The sequence below is a fragment of the Rhea pennata genome, chromosome 18 (genome assembly GCF_028389875.1).
Source record: "Rhea pennata isolate bPtePen1 chromosome 18, bPtePen1.pri, whole genome shotgun sequence".
NCBI lineage: Eukaryota > Metazoa > Chordata > Aves > Rheiformes > Rheidae > Rhea > Rhea pennata.
The window spans coordinates 8,584,930-8,608,152 of NC_084680.1; the positions used below are offsets into that span (position 1 = coordinate 8,584,930).

General features: G+C 43.3%; 2 protein-coding genes across 3 annotated transcripts in view; one reads left to right on the top strand and one right to left on the bottom strand.

Moving 5' to 3' along the window:
- The first annotated feature begins 650 nt into the window (after positions 1-650).
- LRRC8A (leucine rich repeat containing 8 VRAC subunit A) lies at positions 651-21,633 on the top strand. The gene is made up of 4 exons (XM_062591177.1): positions 651-756; positions 1,979-2,103; positions 11,116-13,279; positions 16,050-21,633. The coding sequence occupies exons 3-4, from the start codon at positions 11,123-11,125 to the stop codon at positions 16,323-16,325; spliced, it is 2,433 nt and encodes an 810-aa protein (XP_062447161.1). The 5' UTR covers positions 651-756; positions 1,979-2,103; positions 11,116-11,122; the 3' UTR covers positions 16,326-21,633.
- The window catches only part of DOLK (dolichol kinase), a 40,520-nt gene continuing 18,162 nt past the window's right edge, over positions 866-23,223 (bottom strand). Inside the window, exon 3 of one of the 2 annotated variants that reach the window (XR_009960266.1) lies at positions 866-1,438. The gene's annotated coding sequence lies outside the window, so the exon portion shown is untranslated. Of the gene's footprint in view, positions 1,439-15,694; positions 16,296-23,223 lie in introns of those variants that run through there. The other variant, XR_009960265.1, reaches the window with a different exon arrangement.

The window sequence follows — 23,223 nt, forward strand, 5'->3', positions numbered from 1 at the left end:
ACTCGGCGCAGCTGCGGCTAATCTCAGCCATTTACGACCCAAGTAAAGGGCTAACGTACAAGCTTTTTGTGCTGTTAGTAACGTGGCCACTTTGACATTTAAAATAAACATGTGCTTGCCCCCGTGGGTGAGCCGTGCTTTGCCCACCGGGTTTCGCTCGCGAGGCCCCCGAGGCCTCTGGCGTCGCTGGGATGTTTTTGGAGGTCAGGAAGGAGCCTCACACCCATCCTATGCCCACGCCTTGGGGAACATTGTATTTAATAATTCATATGATAAACCTTATCGAAGAGGTCAATCTCTTTTTATGAGACAAAACAAGCCTTTGTGGGCTCCAAAAAACTACTGTTCAGGCCCCTCCGGGTCTCCTGGGGTGAGGCACGAACGGTGGCGGCCCCTTTAAGAGACTCACCATTTTGCGCCTTGCCCTGCACAAAGATGGTGCCGTCGCCCTCGCTGCCCCTTCCGCCTCACTCTCTCCCCCGCCCCCGCCACCATAAATGTCCGCCGCGCTTCGCGCGCGCCTCTGGTTGCGCCCTGCCCAAAGATGGCCGTGCCCGCTCCCAAGATGGCGGCGCCCGCCCGCCCTGCTCACTAACGGCGGCGGGCCGGGCTGATGGCCACGCCATGCCGGGCGGGTGAGGTCAATTCCGGGGTGGGGCCGCCGCGGGGCGGTCAGGGGCGAACAAAAGGAGCCGGAGCCGGTGTGAGGGAGAGAGGGGAGGAAGGGGCCGAGGCGAGGCGGCGCGGCCAGGCTAGGTGCGTGCCGGCGGGGGCGGCGCCGCGGCGGGGTCGGGGTCGGCACTGCGGCGCGTCTGCCGCCGCGCTGCGCTGCGCTCCGCGGCGCGTCCCGCGGGCGGGGCGGCGGGCGCGGGGCGCAGCCCTGAGGCGAGGGCAGCGGCGGGGCGGCCGGCGAAGGGATTTGCTGACTAACGGGGCAGCGGTTCGCTTCCTCCGCGCCCCGGCGGGGCTGGGGGCAGCTGGGGCCGCGGCGGGGGAGGAGCGCGGCCTCCTTCCCCTCACCTCTGAGGTGGTTTGTGGGCGCCCGAGGGCGGCAGTGAGGTGCTCTGGGTTGAGACTGGTGTTGCGGCCACCCCGCGAGAGGAGCACGGTGCGGTGGTCAGGGACTGCTCTCCTTTAAACGCGTCCTTTGCGGTGCTTTGTCGCAGCTGGGGTAGAGAAGCTCTGGCGTAAGAGCCTGGGGACCCCCGTGAAGTCCATCAGCCTTATTGGTAACTTTGCAGTTAGGAGGGGTGTGTTCTTGGATCAAGCATCTTCTCACTGCTGTGTTTTTCCACTCACGTCTCTTCCTCTTCCAGTGCTTCTTTCCCTCGTCTTGACCAAATGCTCCCCGAGGTCCTGCAGTCCTCTCCTGTGTAGCTAGGAGGCCCGAAGGTTGAGCAGTCTCCCAAAGCCTGGCTCTCTTGTCTGTTTTCCTATGCTGACATGCAGGAGAAAAATAAAAATGCAGTTGTGATTCTAGTTGTGCTAAACTGCTACTACTTGAAAAAGAATCATATTGATAGATGTGGAGGAGAAAGGGCACAGTTGTTTGAATCCAAAGTGGTAAGGAAGTACTGCCTTTTCAGAAAGGCTTCTGACAGTAACATTTGAAATTATCAGGCTAGCAAGTAGGTAGTAAAGCTGAGTAGTCCTCCCCATCTGAGAAATTCTGCTCTCTTGCAGGAGGTTAATCAGTCTTTTAGGCTTAGAATAGTAGCATTCAGTGTCTCCTTCAGCTGGGTCTGCGGTACCTGTTTTTTGATATTTCTGGAATAACCGATGCTGGAGAATCCTTTCTAGGAGTTTCAGTTCTTAGTTTGTAACTTATCCCTCTAGTTCTGAAGAGATCTCTTCATGGTTCCCTGTGACCCTCTGAGTTGTTCTTTGTCTTGGACATCCTTTCCCAAGCTTTTATATAATGTGTTCCCTTTGAATTTTGACTTTCCCTTCTTTACTGATAACTTCTGTTTCATTTCAGGAAGTTGTTCCCATGGCGTGTGGGGAATGCAACGTTTCAGCACCCACTCAGGATCCAGCACGCAGGGACATCATCTTCTTCCAGCACAGAGGCCTGAAGTACAGATAGCAGAACCAAGCTGCAGGGTAAGGGCTACAGGAGAGCTCTTGAGTGGAGTGATAAAGCAGGGGAATTGCCAAGATACTACTTGAATGCAGTTGCAAAGCACAAGGCAGTGATGAGATGACTGATAAGGAGCAAAAAGGAAAGGGGGTTAATAAGAGGATGATGTGAGGAGAGTTTTGGTAGGCTAAATCTGTAAACCCTTAGTTGCTGCTTAAGATAGGGAGAGAGTTAAGGAACTGAGCGCTGTATGAAGTAGAAATTGACTATTACATTTGCGCACACATCTAACTCCTGGCTATATAAACACACCAACTCAGTCTTCTCATTGCACTAAACAGTAGGTACTTGAAAGCTGTCTGCAGTCCAGTAAATGGGCTGGTGACTGCTATGTAAAAGGAATACATTTGAGAAGTAGCAAGCAGTGTTCAGATTATTAATGTTCTTCCGTCCTCGGAAGCACAACCTTTGCATTGTTGTACAGGCAGCTTCTAGACAATTTTTTCATCGTGCACTTAAAGGAATGTACTGACTAATCTCCTGTGTGGGTGTTGGTTGGGCAATGTCAGAAGCTAGTTGCAAGAAACTCCATTTCTCCTTGGTTTTCTATTAAGATAGTAATAAATGGTGTTACGGAAATCTCTGCTCATCTCTAACATACATGCTGCTGTTTAGATTGGGTATATTCTGAGCAGCTAGAGGTGCAGTATATTGCTTCCAGAATATAAGCATGCTTAAGACTTGTATAACTAATGTTCTGGTTAGCATCTAACAGTTCATTGATTCTTTGTTTTCCATACTGATTTGAAAAATTTTAACATTTTTCCTGTAGGTCAAAGATAAAGTATAAATAGTTCCTTGAAATATAGTAAAAGCCAGATGTTAGAAGTTAATATTTCCATTGGAAATGTGGAGCACTGGAAGCCTTTCAGTTATGACTTACTGAATCCTTTGAGTTAATTACATTCTAGTAAATGCTGGAGGAGAGGTGTTCTGTGGTTCAGGGAGCTCTGTGCTGTGGATTTTTTATAAAAGCAGCAGAGTTCAAGTGTGTAACTTACTGTATGATCAGAGCAGGCTTAATTACAGAGAACACTATGTAACTCTTCTACATTCTGGAGGAGGATTTTGTTTTGTGGAGTATTTATAAAAGAGAAGTAAAACTAATTTCTGGTGTTAAATTGAGCCTAACTGATATCTAGAAAAATAGCAGTATCAGGGGAATGGTGGTAGAGCATAGATGGGAGGGTTTATGCATGTTGTGTGGGGCTTCTTAGTATAGGTGATGCTTACTATTGTTTTGGTAATGATTAAAAATAAGTGTACTCAGCTGTAAAGTAGTGCGCCTCCTCCCTGTGTGTTTCCAAGTGTTTTGAGAATTAGGCTAACATATGCACACTACTCCTGAACAGGAGTTTAACTGCTTACCTTTACATGGATTGAAGAGGCTATCTTGAAAGCTTTCAAGCAGTTTTTTTCCTTAGTGCATATATTTTGTATTGTAACTTAAAATCTGTTTGATGTAGCTGAGTTATACATGGTTTTTGCAGCTGTCAAGCTGCATTTGAGATTAAAAGCTATTCAGTTGTGACCTCACTGCCAAAATAATAGTGCTTCCTTCTCCTTGTGTACTAAGCATTGTTAATGTTTGATTATAGAATTACCTTGGCAATTCACACAGCTCCTCCTTTGTGACAAACTTGCAAGCTGCTTCTATAGCTACAGTCTACCTTTGTGCACAATAAAACTGTGGTACTGGACTCTTTATCTGGCTTTCCTTTAGAGTCTAGGTGATCAAGCATTAGGTGGTCCATCCCTTATCAACTAAGGCAGCCAGAAAATATTCTGATCTGGAAGTTGGTCATTGTTTTTGGATTACTTTAGATGTCACTGCTTTGGAGCTTGTGGTCCTGAAGGTGTAAAGCTTATAGGGTAGGGAAAATAGGTGAACATGTGCTTATTTCTTTTCCTTGGCAGGCTGAGGTTAATATCAACTGTGCTGACAGTTGATGTCTTATCAAGCTTGAAAACTAGATGATGAGCTGGTTAAGATGAAAGAAGATTCAGCTGAGAGAAGTGAGAGAAATAAGGAAAGTTACTAAGGAATGTTTCCAAAGACAAAGGGTGGACAGAGCAGAGCTGTGAAGTATCAAGCTAGAGATCAAAGAAATCAAGACCCTAGATTCAAAGTGAACAAAAGCTCTAAAGCAAGGATAATCTTCATTCTCAGACTCAATGTGCACAAAATCTAAGATGGAAACAGTTTGCCTTTTTTCTCTTTTCTTGTATGTCTCTCTCTAATGTTGGGGTTTAATACTGAATAGCCTCTTCCAGGAACTGAGGAGGGGTTTAAAGCTGCTCTGGTTATTCCAAGTTAATGCTGCTGCTGTCTCTTAGCTTAAGTAGTTACTAACAGTTAATTAAATCACTTAACATTAGTCAGTAAAGGGAAGTGTTTCTTAGTGTTCTGTTGGAATAGGGCAGGCATATTTTTTCTAAGACAAGCTCCAGTGCTCTTTCCTTGAAGCATCTTTTCTGTTGTGAAAAGGAAATTAATTTTAGATTGGAAGCCTGTGACCACATACATTCATAATTTATAAGCTGATGCAGATGTTTTTTCTGGTTTGCATCTTTGTAGTAAGTCATCTGATAGCTATGTCAGTGATACAGCTATGTATACACAAGTGCTCTCTGCTCCAAGTTTCAATGATTCGGATAACTTTAGACTCCATTCTGTTCCTAGCAGCGGGGAAAAGTGTTGTTGGAAGTCAGAAGATGGGGCAGGCCAAGCCTGGTCTCGAGCATTGGTGGTTCTCATAGCACAGATCTTCCTTGAACTTGCTAGGACAGACTTGCTTGTGTGATAGTGAATTGGAGCTGTTGCACTATGCTATTAAGATGAGAATGGGCTGTCAATCTTGCCTCTGAAAGGAAGAATGTTCTAAGATGTGGCTCTTAAGATGCTTAAGCAAGTGCTATCCATGCTGTAGATGAGATTATTCTTTTTCATGAGCTTGAATAAGTGTTACTCAGTCTTACAGTCATACTGCATCCTGCTGCATCTTGTGACATGGGTGGGGCTGCATGTTGCATATAGCTGGTGCGTGGTTATGTGAAAACCAACCTGCTTTGCTCTCAGCATTGGGTTTGCAGGCTGTCCCAGTAAGTGAAGAATGTAAGTGATGTGGCAGCCACTGTTCTGCTATTTCATCCACTATTTAGATGTAACACATTCACTTTTCCATCTCAGAAGACACTTTATTCCCCAGGAGAGATTTTTTTATTGAAGAAAGAGTCTGATGTAGGGATGCTAGTTTGTCAGTCAGAGCCCAGGCTCCTGTCTTATCTCTTTTCTTGGACTTTTCCAGTTGATTTTATGGCTGTCCCTGTACTTGGAAGCTTTTTTGAGGGATGCAGCAACTCCATGGTTCATTCCCCCCCCCCCCCGCCCCCTTCTTAGCCTAACACATAGGGGAGGAGATGTAGAAATTGCTGAGCCCATTTCTGACCTGAAAGGCTTTTGTTTCCTGATGCTCAAAGAGGTTTGTCCTGCCCTCCTTCAGGATTTCAGGTGGCAGCATGCTGGAGAAGGAAGCTCTGCTCTATTGAAATCTTGTAACATGTTGTAGCTTGTCAATAGTCAGCACTATAGTCTTAACGATATCAAGGTTTTTCTTTTCCCTGTCCGCCTCTGAGGCGGTCAGCACATGAACTGGGCTTATGAGAGGTAAGAAATTCTGTTAGTAATATTGCACTTCTCAGCACACAAGCTGAGAAGAAAGCCACAGAGAACTAAGAATAATCGTGGTGGGAACTAAAGAGCTGCAAGTGTCCAACCTGCAGTGCAATCTTCTCTGTTTATCTCAAATTGCACTGCAAGACTGACTCATTGGAAGCTGAATCCTGCTAAAGGTAAGGACGCTGCTGATTTTAGGGAGGTCTGGGAAATAAGGTATGGAAACTTAGGACATCCTTGGGCATGTCATGAGATTTTTGATATAGTCCTGTTTTCCCCAATAACTCCATTAGTAACAGAAGGGCCAAGAGAAGGAAGGAGGAAAGAGGAGGCTAGATCAAGTATTCAGTAAATGAGTCAAGCTGACAAACTAGCCAGTGAAACCAGTGATGTTTCTGTTCCCTTTATCCCTAGCTGGATATGCTGATTAGCAATTGCAGACAGGAATTTCAAGCATAGCTCAGTCAGGTGTCTTAGCCATAAAAATCAGTCTTCATTTGTCTGGACTGGTTGGTTTGGGGTAAAGGAATTATGTTGTCTGAATTAGAGAATGCTTGTGCTTCTGCAGCAGTTGCTTTGTTACTATCTTGAACTTGTTAAATTATTACAGGATTTTTGGAGTTTGTGGAAAGGATTGCTTCTGTCAGTCTTTATCTGGCAAGATATGTGCTACTGTAGGAGGTCTTTGGCAGCCAGATATGTTCAATCTTGTTTCTGTGATTTTACTGTTTAGGTATGGTGTGCTCAGGATGTCCCTGTTCTTGTAACATGAGTGATTATCTTTCTCTTCCAGGTGTCTAGTATAACATGGGATTAGCACTTGGTGATGCTCGTGGTTGGTTGAAGGCTGGGTAGGTTTGGCAGGCTGATTATGTAAGTCTAAAAGTGTTGTTTCTTCTGTATTGTCAGCCTGTTTAGCACGAATGGTGAGGCTCTGCCACAGATGGTAGGTAGGTGCCCAGCAGGTTGCAGGGATGGTCATACTGGCCTAGCTTGCTCTTACTGAGTAGACACTGCTTTTTACTACTTACTACTTTGTTCCTGAAATTATCAGGGCTTGAAGCACAGATGTTCTACCTATCAGTTTGAGTTTAATGAAATCAGCTTGCCTTTAGATCTGAATAAAACAGTCTTTCAAGCTCATTATTAATGCTTTCCATGTGGCAGAGTTAACGATGCTATAAAACAAATAATTTGTTAGCTCAACTGGAAATGTCTACAGCTTGATATACAGATCTCCTTCACCAAGTCTGTCCTGACACAGTGTTTCTTTCCCAGTTGTGACTGTACCTGTCCATAAGCTGCTTCACTACAAGCTGCGGTTGTTGGGACTCTGAAGCATTGTGAAAACTGCAGAGATGTCTTGCATAGCTGTGATATGCATGTGAGGGGCAGCCTTAACATGTTACTGCCTGAGAATTTCTCTAGCTGTGTTACATGGGAGCTGAAGTGTCAGCCTAGTCTCTGGATGGACCTCTGTAGCGAACTGTTTACTTTTCTTTGGGGTCTGTCCTGCTCAGTTCATGCCTTCTGTGCTCAGTCTTCTGTGAGGCCAAATGTTAGAGCTTCTGTAAAGTGACCCCTAGTTTTATTGCTCTTCATCTGTGACTTGAACAGTATCTCCCCTGCTGCCAAGAGGAGTGGGGACTTGCTGTGAATGTCCTTCTCTTCCTTTAGTGACCTTGTCATTGTTACTGAAAGGCAGAGGTTTCCTGCTCCACCCTACAGGGATCTAATTGCTAACATTGAGCATTAATAGACTATAGCATGGGGCAGGCTGAACACATTCAGAGGAGTGATTTGTTACCTTTCTTGTAGGTGCACAATGTAAAGGGAGATTTCCTACCCCATGTGACTGGGTAAAGAAAGAATTAGTGAGCCTGCTGCACTCACTTTTGGGTTTCCTTTTTAGTCATCTTGAGATACAAATTGGAGTGAACACTTTGATACAGTTAACTCGTTGTCAGAAGAAATGCCGTATCCTGGATTGGGCAAAACTAGTTACTGAGCACTACGGCTTCAGTATGAAAAGGCCTTGGCCTTAGGCATGAGGCCCTGGTGCCTGAAAAGGTCTTCCTTATTTCGTAAGCCTACAAGGAGGTGATTATGAAGGGCTTAACAATTAGAATCATAGAATGGAAGGGACCTCTGGAGATCGTCTAGTCCAACCCTCCCCATAGCCTGTATGGGGATTGAACCCGTGACCTTGGCGTTAGCAGCACCATGCTCTAACCAACTGAGCTAAACCTGCAAAAGTTTCCCTTCTGGGAGTGAGGGAGCAAAGAGGAAGAATTTCTTGGGAAAAGCTGTGTGTGTGTGTGTGTGTGTGTGTGTGTGTGTGTGTGTGTGTGTGTGTTCTTCCTCCCCTTCCCCCCCCCCCCCCCAAGTAGGGTAGGAGGAGTAAAGAGTTGAAGTGGGGAGCAGTTCTTCCATGAGCAGTATCATTTTTCTCACTGCATGTTCCTGCAAGGAAAAGAGGAATAGGATCCTGTATATGAATCTGATATTCATATAGGCACAGGTGGATCTGAGAAGCTGAGCTGTGTCAAGAATAACTGTTCCAGCAGATGTCTGCAGCAGCATTTGGTGTTCCTCTATTGGTAAGCTTTCTAGGTTTTCTCTTATATGGACTGGAAGAGCAAGACTTCTCTGTCTTCCTGTTTAAAGTGGAGGGGATTCACAGGGTAATAGGGAGGGTTGTATGTGTGCTTGTTTTGGATTTTATTTTTTTTTTTTTTTTTGAGACAGCAGTATGTTAACCATCCTGCTCTGACTCTCAAACGTTTCAGAAGCTGAACCTAATTCCTGGTTTGTCTATGAATTATTTCAGTCTTGTTTTCCTGGCCTGTATAATAGGAGTCCTTAAAGTCCTTGTGTAGCGGGATGAAATAGATGGGTAAGGGTACTGGGATAGTATAGAACTTCTGTCAGTAATGATTAAAAACCTCTATCAGATTCTCCAGCAGAAAATCCAGGTATAAAATTTTTGATTCTGAATCTGAATTTTCCCATCTGTATGGACAAACTAAGGACACACATTACCAGGAACTGTGATGCAGACAGCCTTTAACATCCAACATCATTCTAGGTGTCCTGGTGTGCAGGGGGAGTAAAGAACAATTATGAACCCCTTTTTATCTTGGGTTTAGTATTTGTGTAGTATGTACAGGCAGCACTTCTCAAAGCTATCTTACGAACAAACTCTCTGTACAATGGGTGACGAGCGTATTCAGACAAGAAGGCTGAGGCAGACGGTTCCTTGCTGAGGGCCTTTCAGCAAGCTAACAACAGAGCCGGGAGAGGGGCTCTGAACTGACGTGCCTCTCATTCTAGCAGCTCAGGTGCTGTTCAGAAGACAGTTTTGCCAGTTCTTTCCTGTTGCTGTGAATGTGTAATCCTCTTGTCCTAATCTGATCAATGTAGCCCATTCTGCATAGCAAAGTGACTGGCATGCCTGGTCCTCTGCAGCTCTGTTTTGGACAAGACAGCAGTTGCTTCTGACAGTGCTGTGTATGGCTGTTTTCATCCCTTATTTCTGCATCCTGTGCCAGGATTATGAGTTACTGGCTGAGAAATAGATTTATTTACTGTTATGCGTTGTCTTACTGAACTTCTAAAACAAATATTGCCCTATTGTCTTTCAAAATTCCTCTTTCACCAAAAAAGGGTGGAGAAAATCCCCTCAGTCTGTCTCTTGTAATGGATTAATATAATATTGGAACTGGATGGACAGAAAGACAAATGCTTCCTTGAGGGTGGCTGTCATCTGTCACAAGCTACCACCTTCTAGCTGCTTGCAATCTTCCCAATAGCACTAAGTCCAGCTTGGCATTTTACCATTTATTGTTGTAAACAGCAAACCAGGAAGCAGGATTCTGTACTTAGCCTCTAGGGAATGTGGTGCTTTGAATGCATACTGGGAAGGACTTCCTTTGCAGTTTTCTACTAGAAGTTCATTTTTAACTACAAATTTAAATTCCACAAAAGCAGATACTGTAGGCACCCTACTTGTCAAGGAAACCTTCTTACAAGGCAGTGGTGTACAGAAAAACTTGCTTTCAAGCCTGCAGTCCCACAAGACTTGTCAGTACTGTCTGCACAAATGTTATCTTGGCACTTGCTCTGTTTTATTGGTGGGCTTCTCAAAATGACTGAAAGATTAGTTCTGATCCTACTCCTGAACTTTGCTAGCAGCTGTGATATGATTTTTTTCCTTTGTGTCATTGTGTTTAGAACAAGTTACAATGACTTCATGATCTTGGCTTATGATACCTGGCAGATTTTGGGGAAAATTTTGAGCTCAGTTATCTGTTCATCAGTTGGGCTTCCAGGTTTTCTCCAGTTTGTGGGAGAATGTGCTTAAAGCTGTATCTGAAAATCTGAATCACTGAAGGACAAAAATCCTGCCATAAGGTTTCTGCTTCCCAGAACCTTTTGAGTTCCCTTGTGATGCTTAAATCCCAGATGAGGTGAACTCTGGTAGGTGGGAGTGGTTGGTCAGGGAAGTGAATCTTATTTTGTTTCCCCCTTCCTTTACTTCTGAAGTAAATAAGAGAGCAAGAAAGTAAAGAACAGATGTTACAGGATTTCAGTATCAAATCTATGACAGGGAAAGTAACTAATTTCTCCTTGGAGAATTAATGCAAAGGGGAAAAAGCCAAAATTCCTTGCGAAAGGCATCGTATCAGATAACTGTTTACTTTTTTTATTTTAAAGCTTGTTTTATCCCCTGTGATGAAGTGTCAGTGAAAATGTTTTAAGAATTACAGCTATAATGCATGTAGATCTTCTTCCACACCTCTGCAGTTTGAGAACAATACAAATAGGGAATTATTTTCTCTCTCTGTAAAACAGTAAGAAGCTCAGGATAAGTATGTTGTTGTGCATGAATTTTGGTCTTTTCTAACCATTCTGGCAAATTCCTTCATCCCTGCAGTATAATCCCTGGATTCAATAGCAGGGGAAACTTCCAAATACTGGCCTGGCAGGGAAGTGTAAGTCTGTTGAGCTTTCCTTAAATGAGAATGCTTTTTATCCCATCGACTGTTAATGAGAGGTGCCAGTTCTGATCGCTTGTGACAGAGGCCGTCTGTCAGGGAAGAAGACAACAAACTTAACTTCACAGCCTCAGCCTTAGCAAATTGCTCTCCAGGTAGCCTCATTCATTTGTCTCCAAGCGATTTGAAATTGGCACTGTCCTAATTCCAGTGTTGCTGTGCCAGACTTAATAAAATGTGAGCTCTCTTGAAAAGTGGAGGAAAACAGTTTAAGCCAGTAATGCTTTCTAATTTCCTTTCAGGTGAGCCATGATTCCAGTCACTGAACTGCGCTACTTTGCTGACACTCAGCCAGCATACCGCATCCTGAAGCCATGGTGGGATGTCTTCACAGACTACATTTCCATAGTGATGCTCATGATTGCTGTGTTTGGAGGGACACTTCAGGTCACCCAAGACAAAATGATTTGTTTGCCCTGTAAATGGGTAACCAAAGACTCTTGCAATGACTCTGTCAGAGGCTGGATAACTGTAACCCCAGAGCGTACATACTATAACTATAGTCTTGTTCCCTCTACTGACACAGGGCCTACAGGGATTCGATATGATTTGGACCGGCACCAGTATAACTATGTGGATGCTGTGTGTTATGAGAACCGCCTTCACTGGTTTGCCAAGTATTTTCCTTATCTGGTGCTGCTACATACTCTCATTTTTCTGGCTTGTAGCAATTTCTGGTTCAAATTCCCAAGGACCAGCTCCAAGCTGGAGCATTTTGTGTCTATTCTGCTGAAGTGTTTTGACTCTCCATGGACAACGAGGGCATTATCTGAGACAGTGGTGGAAGAGAGTGACACCAAACCAGCCTTTGGGAAAATGAATGGCTCGATGGACAAGAAATCCTCCACAGTCAGTGAGGATGTGGAAGCCACTGTTCCCATGCTACAGAGAACAAAGTCTCGAATTGAGCAAGGGATTGTGGACAGATCTGAGACAGGTGTCTTGGACAAGAAGGAAGGGGAACAGGCCAAAGCATTGTTTGAGAAAGTGAAAAAGTTCCGCACGCATGTGGAAGAAGGAGACATAGTATATCGCCTCTATATGAGACAAACCATTATCAAAGTGATCAAATTCATTCTGATCATCTGCTATACTGTCTACTATGTCAACAACATAACATTTGATGTTGACTGTAAAGTGGACATTGAGAGCTTGACTGGCTACCGGATGTACCGCTGTGCTCATCCCCTGGCCACTCTCTTCAAAATTTTGGCATCTTTCTACATAAGCTTGGTAATATTCTATGGCTTGATCTGCATGTATACTCTCTGGTGGATGCTGAGGCGATCGCTTAAGAAATATTCCTTTGAGTCCATCCGGGAGGAGAGCAGCTACAGTGATATTCCTGATGTGAAAAATGATTTTGCTTTTATGCTGCATCTGATTGATCAGTATGACCCCCTGTACTCCAAGCGCTTTGCTGTCTTTCTGTCAGAGGTGAGTGAAAACAAACTGCGGCAGCTGAACCTCAACAATGAGTGGACTCTGGAGAAGCTGCGTCAGAGGATCACCAAGAACTCCCAGGATAAGCTGGAGCTGCATCTCTTTATGTTGAGTGGCATACCTGACACAGTCTTTGACCTCATTGAGCTGGAGGTCTTGAAACTGGAGCTTATCCCTGATGTCACTATTCCCCCAAGCATTGCCCAGCTCACTAGCCTTAAGGAGCTGTGGCTCTACCACACAGCTGCCAAAATTGAGGCTCCAGCCCTTGCCTTCTTGAGAGAGAATTTGAAATCTCTCCATATCAAGTTCACAGACATCAAGGAGATTCCTCTTTGGATTTATAGCCTGAAGACACTAGAGGAGCTTCACCTGACAGGGAATCTGAGTGCTGAAAACAACCGGTACATTGTGATAGATGGCTTGAGGGAATTGAAGAGGCTGAAGGTGTTGAGGCTCAAGAGTAACCTCACTAAGCTGCCACAGGTGGTGACAGATGTTGGTGTGCATCTTCAGAAGTTATCCATCAACAATGAAGGCACCAAGCTCATTGTCCTCAACAGCCTTAAGAAAATGGTCAACCTGACAGAGCTGGAGCTGATCCGTTGTGACCTGGAACGCATTCCTCACTCTATCTTTAGCCTCCACAACCTCCAGGAGATAGACCTGAAGGACAATAACCTCAAGACCATTGAAGAAATCATCAGCTTCCAGCACTTACATCGTCTCACTTGCCTTAAATTGTGGTACAACCACATTGCCTACATCCCCATGCAGATAGGCAATCTCACCAATTTAGAGCGCCTTTACCTGAATCGTAACAAGATAGAAAAGATCCCCACTCAGCTCTTTTATTGCCGGAAACTTCGATATTTAGATCTTAGCCACAACAATTTGACTTCCATACCTGCAGATATTGGACTTCTTCAAAACCTGCAGAACCTGGCTGTGACAGCCAACAGGGTAAGTGAGCAGGAAGCTGAGAGTTGCTTGTGTGAGCAACTCTCTGGCACTTCTGTTATCTGTGTGATTAAATGTGCTACAAGAGAATGTGAAATACTCAGCACTGCTTTTCACCTTCAGAGAGAAACAAAAGCTTATCTAAGGTGAAACATTAATAACTCCAGGGGCAATTCTTTTTCAAACAGTTCTTGTTCTGTACTGTTTCCTCTCTTAACAGTGGAACAGCTTTTAAGTGGCACTCTGAAGGATTTCATAAATCCTTTGTTGTTGTTTCTCTGCAGTGGAAGTTTGTATTCTCTAGACTGACACTGGCTTTAGGCTTAAAAGGGAGATCTGAGAAACTGTAGTCCTGTAGTCTTAATCTACACTTACATACTCGACTGTGTACAAACACTGTAACAGTAGCCATCTAGGCAAGGCATGTCTGGCTTACAAATTTGTATATAGTATTGTGCATTTGTGGGGAATACTCGTACAGTTCAGTCATAACATACGCTTCACATTTGAGAAGTTGCGTATAGGCAGACTTAAAAATGGTCCTAATTTGGAGAGAGCAAAACTGTCTTCTGCAGTGTCATTATTCAGTATAGTGAACTAAATCAGGTTTGTTAATTGCCAGTCAGGTGAATGTGTGTGTACTATGGCAATGCACTAACTTCCAGAGAGTAGGGAGAATAGGATGGCATCTTGATATGCCTGAATTATGGCTGTGGGTTTCCTTGGGTAATCCCAAGTGGGTAAGAAGTTGTCCTGATATCTAAATGCAAGAAAAGTTAGAGATGACCAGATATACAGTGATGCCTGATCTCTGCCGGAGTGATTTCTTGGCTTGTATGGGGTTTGTTTAAAGCAAACTATATCTGAGGCTTTTTTCCTGCACTGTTATTCCTGAGTGATTAAGGATACCTCTGACGTGTCACAGATCAGTCTGTGCATTAAGATGAATGTCTCATTGAAGTATTTGTTCATTCTGTCTGCAAATTCCTGTGAGGCTTTTTTGCTAGAAATGTGTTAACAAGATGTTTTTCTGTTGGACTTTATCACCTGAAGTTGCAAAAGGCTCCAATATAATTGTATAAAGAGCAGCCAGATCTGATTAGTGGCTTGTAGGGTCTTCTGGGAATATGCAGTAGAATTGGCTCTGAGCATTTCTAGCTTCCGCTGCCATAATTCAAGACCCTTACTGCTATTTGGCAAGATGCAATTTGACAGCATTCAGTCAAGGATACCTGTCAGAGGTGAACAAAGCAGCTCCAGTATTGTTTGGCTTTTCGTAGGGAAAATGCACTCTAATGAAGTATGGAATTTCTGATGTGATTCAGTATTAAATAGGGTTCTGGAACTCCAGCCAGCATTTTAAAGTTAATAACTAAAAGTTTCAAGTCTGTTTTCTGTCATTGAACTGAGCAGAAAAGCAGCAGCCAGTCAACTATTTCAGTTTAACAACTGCTCAGTCAGTTTAACCCACCTATACAAACAGATGCAGAGCTATCCAGCCTGCTAGTGCTCATGAAACACTGGTAAACTTCCCAGTATGCACACCTGTTGCATTAGGTTAAAAGCCAAGATATTTTCTTAAGGCAAGCATGGTTAATATGGGCAGTTCCTGAGGATGGCATTCAGCAAAGCGGAGGGAGCTTTAAAGACTCTAAGATACTGTCTAGAACATGCATAATTCTATACCACTTGTCTTCTGGCAGCCTTTCTAACACAGCTTCCTGAGGGTTAATTTGCTGTATATCCTCTGCAGTCTTCAGGTGGAGCCTTTGATGGATGAAGAGGAGTTTGAGGCAGCTCCATTTTCTGCAGCACAGCATAGCACCACCCATTTCCCTGTGCAAAGACACTAATGCAATAGGAAGGCTGGAGCAGCCTGTGCTATAGTGTGGTCTGAAGCAAAAGATGGCAAGGACCCAGTGAAAGAGCTAAGCAGTTCTTATCACCTGTAGGTGCGTGAGCAAGGCCACAATTATCTGAGCAGTCAGAGCCCTAGGGTACTTCCAGTGACAGTGGAAAACACAAGGGGCTGGTAGACTGGCATTTCCCAAGGCCAGGAATTCTGACTTGTATTCCATTAGCACAACAGTCTTAGCAAAAAGATCCTCCTGGAGTTGACTGGTACCAGTGTACTGTTCTGGGATGCAGGCCGTACTATAACACACTGCTTCCTTCCGAAACCAGTCCTTGCCCCTTAAATAACTATTACTTTCAAGAGTCTGTGATCCTTTAATTGCATGTTACTGTTTGCATAACATTTGATATACAAATAACAGTGATTTAATTAATCTGTCTTTAATTGGTTTTGTCTCATTATCTTGACTTTTTCCTGGACTCCATCTCATTCAAAATGGACTATGGTTTAATTTAGCAATGAGTGATACTGTGCATAATTCAAGTTCTAAAATGGTGCGGTTCTGTTTAAAGACAAATTATAACCTTTATGATGAGACTTTGAATGAAGGGAAGAATCCTGAATTGCTTCATTTAGTTCATAGCCTAGTGTTTATTGAATGTTACAGTGTTATTCCTTGAAATTTACTTAGAAGGAAGAGTGGACTATTAAATGGCTTTAACAGGAATAAATGTTATCTTTTAAATGAGTGACTTTTAAAATTACTAATTTTTGCAGTCCTTCTGGTGGAAAGCAGAAGTTCCCTTAGGAAAGAAGCAGATGACTGAAAAGCAGTGCTCTGTATACCCTGAAGCATTCTGTGAGGTTTTTCTTGTGAGCACGTGTCCTATTTGCTGGTGACTTTGATTTCTTTTTCAGATTGAGAGTCTCCCGCCAGAGCTCTTCCAGTGCAGGAAGCTGAGGACCTTGAACCTAGGGAACAATGTGCTGCAGTCACTTCCATCTCGGGTTGGGGAGCTGACAAATCTATCGCAGATAGAGCTGCGGGGGAACCGCTTGGAGTGCCTGCCAGTGGAGCTGGGGGAATGTCCTCTGCTGAAGCGCAGTGGGCTTGTTGTGGAGGAGGACCTATTCAACACATTGCCCTTGGAGGTCAAGGAGCGGCTGTGGAGGGCAGACAAAGAACAAGCCTGAGCCCCTGAAAGGAGGGGAAAAACCTCTGACCAACTAGAAGGAAACAAAAGGCCATTCCAATCCTTTTCCCAAAATCCTCCCCTTTCCCCCTTCAATAACTACCAGACTTGCCAAGGAGTCCCTGAACAAACATGGCTCTGAGGGAGGCTGATTCTTGCCTCAGATGCAGGATGGGGGAAGCTTGGGATCTCGAAGAGATTCAAGGCAGATTGGGTAGCTCCTGAGCAAGGGCCAGTGGGAGTAAGAGGTGCTGCTGTTCTTCTGGACAGGTAGTAGGGTGAGGTGGATGGTGCTGGTAAATGGAAATGGCCTCTAAATAGAGGCAAAAATATGTTGATTACTGCATTGCCCTGAGTGGGGCTCGTAAGTGTCAACGACTGAGTGTTCAGTGTTCTGCAAGCAAAGACCAAGAGTTCAGGAAGCCTCTTGAACCTTCCTCTCTTTGACACCTGATTCTGCTCCTTCCTAACTGAACGGTTCATTTAGTGAGGCCCCACAGTGGGGTGAGATGGGAGACAGCCGGCTGATTTTTATGTAGATGCTGGCAGTGGGATTTTGAGGGGGGATAAATTCATGTCAGACATCAGATTGGATGCAGGATCCCTTTCCATGTTACTAATTGTCTTTTCCCCCCTTGTGCTCCACACCTTCCCCTCCGCCCCTAGGCGAAGAACCAAAACCCCCTCACCTCCACTGCTCATTTGAGATTGCACTATTTTATCAGCTTCAAGTCACTTGTACTGACAAATAGATCCCATAGCATATTTCTCTAAATGGTGTGCTGGAAGCACTAATGGAAATATTTCCACAGCCTTATCCAGAACAGGCTTGTGTATACTCAGATTTTTGTGAAATGAGTTGTAGTTCAAGTGGAAGATAAGATCTGGATTAAAAGCAGTAGGACTGTCTCACTTACTCTGCCAGAAGCATCAAGTTGCTTCAAGATGTTGGCTTTTAAAGCTTTTAAAACTACTTTTAAGTTCCTGATATTTTGTCATGTATCAAATATAAACATGACTAGGCCAGTGTGTCAGGGTCTCCCCTGGGGTTGGTGTGTATAGTAAAGAAGAATGCTCAGGTTTCCTCAGTGCCTCCTCCCCCACTAAGTTGTTAGATGCTTTGCCAGTATTTTTCATGAACACAATCTATGGAGCTGCTTGATTGTTCTTTTTCTTTTTTCTTTTTTTTTTTTTTCCTTTAATGGCTGCCAGTACCTGTTACACCTCTTGTCCTAAATAAGAGGTTAATGCTGGTTGAATTTGGTGCTGGAAAGGAAACCTGTCTTCCTATTTCTTCCCCTTTTCATTTCTCCCAGTGTTAAGGAGCAGTAGGAGAATCCTTTGTGGACTGAGCTCCTCTAGATCCCTGGGACAGAGCAGTTTGAAACAAGTCTGACTTGTTTGATATTGTTTGACAGAAACCCCTTCTGCATTGGCAGAGGTAGATTACTGTGTAATAGCTACTGATAATCATGTCCTCAAGGTGAGGTGGTTAAGGCGTGCCTACAATACACCCTAAATCTGCCTTTTTTTTCCTTCTGAAGGAAGAGGAGGCTCATGGACCTGCAGGTCCAGGTTGCAGTACTCCTTGTTAAGCCAACAGGCTGGCTCTGAGGTGGAGTTCTGCAAGCTGAGGCATGAAGCACTTGGAGGCCTCCCATGAGTTACAAAGGGGGAAGCTGCAGCCATCTCCAGACTGGTTCCCTGCAAACTTGGGTATCTTTGGATGTTTGGGCAATAGGGCACACTACGACTTACCTTCATCAGATGTAATATATGAAATTTACACACTAAACATGCTGAAACCATGGACAATGTTAACTGGGCTCTGGATTTGTTGATGTTCAGATGCTTAAATAAAGCTATGTTAAAGTCTAGGAAATCTGTTTATAAAACCGCTTTTAAGAGATGTAAATTCTGCCTTTGTTAGTCTATTCATTATAAAGTTTAAACAGTCCAAGGGAATAAGATTAAATCTCTGTCTAGAAGGCAAGGTACTGTAAAAACTCTTGTCTCTGTTCCTAACAGGGTTGTTAGCATGTTGAAATTTTATTAGAGTTGGGACCACTGGTAAAAGGATGAGAGGAAAACAGTTTTCCAAAGTGTACTGTATCAGAGCAAATGCTGAGGTTTGGAAGTGTTGGTGCTGATGCTTCTTGGGCTGGACACATTCCATTTGCACTAGTGTTTTGGATCAGCACAGGACAAATTGCTAGATGGACTTAAGTAAAGAAGGCTTCAGGCTTAGGTGCAGTAAGACTGCTTTCCAGGCAGTTCCTCATGGTGGGCATGGAGACTGTTTGGATGGCAGAAGAAACTTTTTCCTTACTCTGTGCCAAATGAAAATGCTGAAGAGTGATGGTAACTGAGGAGAGGCTTGAACTCATGCTGAGTTCAAGGCCACTGGGTAATCTGGTTACAGTGCAACATGCATTTTAGTCTAGGCAGGGCTGAAAGGGGCAGTGCCCCTTGTAGAATTTTAACCTAGCTTACAGGAGCAGAGATTTCTCCAGTGGGCCTGGATCATTATAGATGAGCGTTCTGACTCTTGCTTCTAGATGTGTTCCTAGTTATACAAGCTGACAATTAGGCAGCTGGATTAGAGGTTTCTATAGGCAGCTCCTGAAAGTATGCTTCAGTGCTTCTAGAAGCTTGCAAGTCTCCTGAACTGCTGTGTATCTCAATGCTGAATACATAGGACAAGCAGATGGTAGGCTGTTTTGCTAGAGAGGAGACTGTCTCCTACAAATAATAGAGCTTTACTCCTGCTGCTTGCTCAGTAGGGACTGCCCTAGGCCTGACTGAGCTCTATGGAGCAATTGTAAGACAAGTCAGTATTGACCATGCATGGAAACCCTAGCTTTTTGCTGCTCTTCAAATATTTCAGGCTCAGTATTTCAACAGTGGCTGCTAAGGCTGGAGATAGCTTCCTGTGTGGCAAAACGGGAAGGAGCAGTCTGATAACTTGTTGCGCTGGAAACGGGTGCTATAAAGATACATTGCTGCTCTGCAAGAAAGTGCTACGTACTACTTACTCTTGACATGTTTCTTCCTCTTCCCCCAGCATCCATCAGTATAGATGCTGATTGCAGAGTATGTCTCGTACCAGGAGACCGAAGAAGCTTGATATTTTCAAGGATAAGGTCAAAACTGAGCTCCTGAGCACATTTACTGCACAGGACTCCTACAAAACTTGTGCCACAGCAGAGTGAGTCGCTCCTCACTTCCCATACCTGTCTGGATTGCTCAGTCTTTGAAGGATGAGTTTACATCAGCAGTCCTTCCTCATTTGCAAGTGTTCAATTTATCTACTACTTTTTCCTTTAGTCATTTTCAAATGGAACCCTAGTTTTCCTGACACTGCTCTCCCCACTGAGTGGGGGGAGAGAGGTGGGAGGATTGTTCTACTTAAGCAGACGATCAGCAGTCTGGTCAATGACTTGTTTTCTGGACCCTTTTCAAAGGTCTGCTGTAGTAGCGAGCCAGATTATCTATTAGCTGGTAAGCCATAAAACAAATTAGAACAGTTTCTTTAATAGCACTGCTGAGCTGAAGAAGTTCTTGGAGCCCCCTGTAGATCATAAGCACACTCATCTCATGTTAGGAACCAAAGTTAGTAAAACGGGATTCTACCTTTCATGCCAAATTCCTTGCAGCACAATAGGCTGCAGCGAATAGATTGGAACTAAATATAAGGCAAAGGATACCAAGCAATTAAATGTGTTAAATTTTGCTGTATCTCTGAAACTATGCACTGGAATATTAGCTGAAGTTTTTCCTGTTTTTAATGTCTTTTTCTGAATTTACCGTATGGTCAACAGTTAATTAAGCTGGAATGAACTGACTTTGCCAGTCTGAACTGTTAAATAGCTGTTGCAGTTACCTTTCAAGATGTGATGTTCTTTAGTATTAATTGTCGCTTCCTGAGAATGTCCTACCTCATTTTTTCTTATCACCATTCATACACTCCATTTATCTTGCTTCATTTTTAATTAAGTTCTTGTTGTTCGTTACCGTAAATAGTGCTAAGTAGCTTTTCACTGCTGAGCCACAGTGATTTTTTTCTGAATGTTTCTAGGAATTCTGAAAATAACATCCTTTGTGATGGATGAGGTGTATTGGGAGGAAGGCAGAGAAAGGCTCAAATATTGTTTCAACAGCTCTGACATTGTTTTCTTTTTCAAGCCATTTTTTCACACTCAGTTTGGAAAGGGACTTGCGTGTTTTGAGTTCTTTAAAATGTTTTGTTTTTTTTTTTCTTGTCTTTCAAAGGAAGGGTAATTCTTTTCATTAATAGCTGGTGCCTTCTCTAGAGATGCATTAACTTTTCCACTGAGACACTCACTCCTAGTATATTAGTCTCTGGCTGAAGCCAGCTGTTCCCTCTGATTCTTTCAACCATGGAGAGAGTTCTCAGATGTTGGTGTGTTTCCTCTTGCTGAAGAACAAAATGTCATACCTTAAACAGTAGCATTGTCTACTCTGAAATGTTACTTAAGGTAAGGCTGAATGAGTGCTGGCTAGTAGAATTATCACTTAAGCCTCAGTTTAATTATTTTTCCTCATTGCATTTTAAAACAACAAATGTTTTTCCACTGCTAGATGTGCAGTGGATTCTGTAGCTTTACTAAAACTACATGTGCCAAAAGAGTGATTTTTGTCCTACTGGCACTCTAACAATGCATGAAGGAGAACTTCACTGGACAAGAACATTGGACTTGGACTTTTTTCCCTCCATCATCTTTCCAGCTCCAAGGGCACCATTAAACTGCTTTAGTAGTGTGAAACCCTCTAGAAATCTCATCTCTGAAATCCCTTTTTAAAAGCAGCTGTACTTGAATTGCTGGACCCTAATGCCTAAAGTGAAATAGAATTCATGCAGAGGCTTAATTTGTGATTTCGGGAAATACCCTTCCCTTCCCTTCCCCTCTCTCTTTTTCCTTTAAAGGAAGTTTCTTGAACAATAGGGGATTTTTTTTTCTAGAGGGAAACCTAATGAGAAGGGGGCTAGTGGGTCTGAGTCATCTTTTACAGCTGACAGATGTGTCCATTTCATTAGGACACTACTCATGGCTTAAACATCGTTCACTCCCTTTCTGTAAGTGTACTAACAGGGCTGTGGTTTGGCATCTGAGACCTGCAACTTGGTGTAACATTTCAGAATTGTGACATTCACTCTGTGTGGGAATATGTTTGGGCAGCTGATCAACAGCACCTCCACCTTACGCCCGGAAGGCTGCTATTGTTTTCTCTGAAAGACTTGTAAGACTGGACACTTTAACAAAATAAAAGTTTTAACTTTTAATTTGCATTTTCCTTTTCATGTCTGCTTTCTTTCAAGTCTTCTGTATATGAAGGCACTTAGCCTTTGAAGATCTCATTGCTCAGAAGACGAATGCTAATAATCTCTGCTGTTGTGTTGGATTACTGTCTTTTAGTCTTTGCTTATTATGTGAGCCATTCTGTATTAAAATCTTTCTGAAGAAGGAAAAAAATAAAGTAGGTGTATGGCGAAAGAGCTACTACTTGATGGCAAGATCGGACTACCTGTACTGCCTTGCATATATTTCACTGTCACTTTAACAAATGACTGGAAGTGTAAATTGTGAAAAACAAGCGTTGGAGTGTTGTCTGCTCAGTCCTACAGAAACTCGCTTGGGTTTTTAAAATGTATGTTGTGCTCTTCCTCCCTAGGAAGAGCACGGGGACTGAGATGGGGACTGAAGACAGTGGGGAAAACTGCTTGTTGCCATAGAAATAGTGCCTTCAGCCAACTACTGGTAAACAGATTATTTTAGCGTGTTTCTTAGCTGTCTGCTTACCCCATGCACTACTTCCCCCCCCCAGCTGAAAACACTGACAGATACTTCTTTCCTAATTTACTGCTTATGATGTATTACAGAGAATTCTGATTCAGCCCATAACTTTCAAAGATGATTTGAGTTTCTATGCAGTTCCCTGTATGAGAAAGTTATTTCTCTTGCCTTCCCTTGCTTCCTTTGTAGAAGACTGCAGTGATTTTGGTCTCACTTCAGTTGCAGAAAATGAGAGCAGGCTGTGCAACATGAAAGGTGCTAGTCTGGTGCTGTTTATTGGCACTGGGCTTTAATTAAGTGCTTAGAACTGAACTAAGAAAGGAAAGGACAAAATGCCTCTTGTCATCTAAAGCTCATTTGGACTGAGGCTGCCTTGGCAAGGATTTGCTAGCTCTTTGAATAGTTGAGGAAAAGGAAAGAATGAAAAGTACTATCGGAGAAGACTATTTCCTGGAAGACTAACATGTTGATGGGGAAAGACCCCAAAGATAAAGAGGTGATGTCTCTGTTTTTAATCTAGATAAATACAGGTTTTCCATGTAGCTCACTGAAAAGTATAGACTGAAGATGCGATGTAGTCAGTTGGAATTCTAACTTTATTCAGCTATAGTCCTCTACCCTTACCATATGGTAAGCTCTTAACTTGATTAAAAAAAAAAAAAAAGTTTCCATGTCTTGTATCTAATTACAATAAAGATTCTCTTAACAGAAAAATACCTGAAAACACCTAGAAAATTTCTGAAGCCGCTGGTAACTTGGGAGAAAGGACTATTCTACAGGAAAACAAACACTCCAATATCTATGCCATTTCTGATAGATAGTACAATACTATTTAATACAATATAAATACTTATTATGTTATCCTTGTTCCCATACTCCTTGTTTTTCATGGAAATATTCACCTGTTCTTCATATCAGAGACTTCAGGAGAGGTGATAAGGGATCTAGCTTATGTTTTTGCTTGCCTAAGAAGCCTGGCAGCTCCAATGCAGTGGTCTTGGCCAGAGTGCTGAGCTGCTTAAACTGGTGCTGGAGAGCTGGCAAACTGATTTGGCTCCAAACCCTATCAATAGGAATTATTAT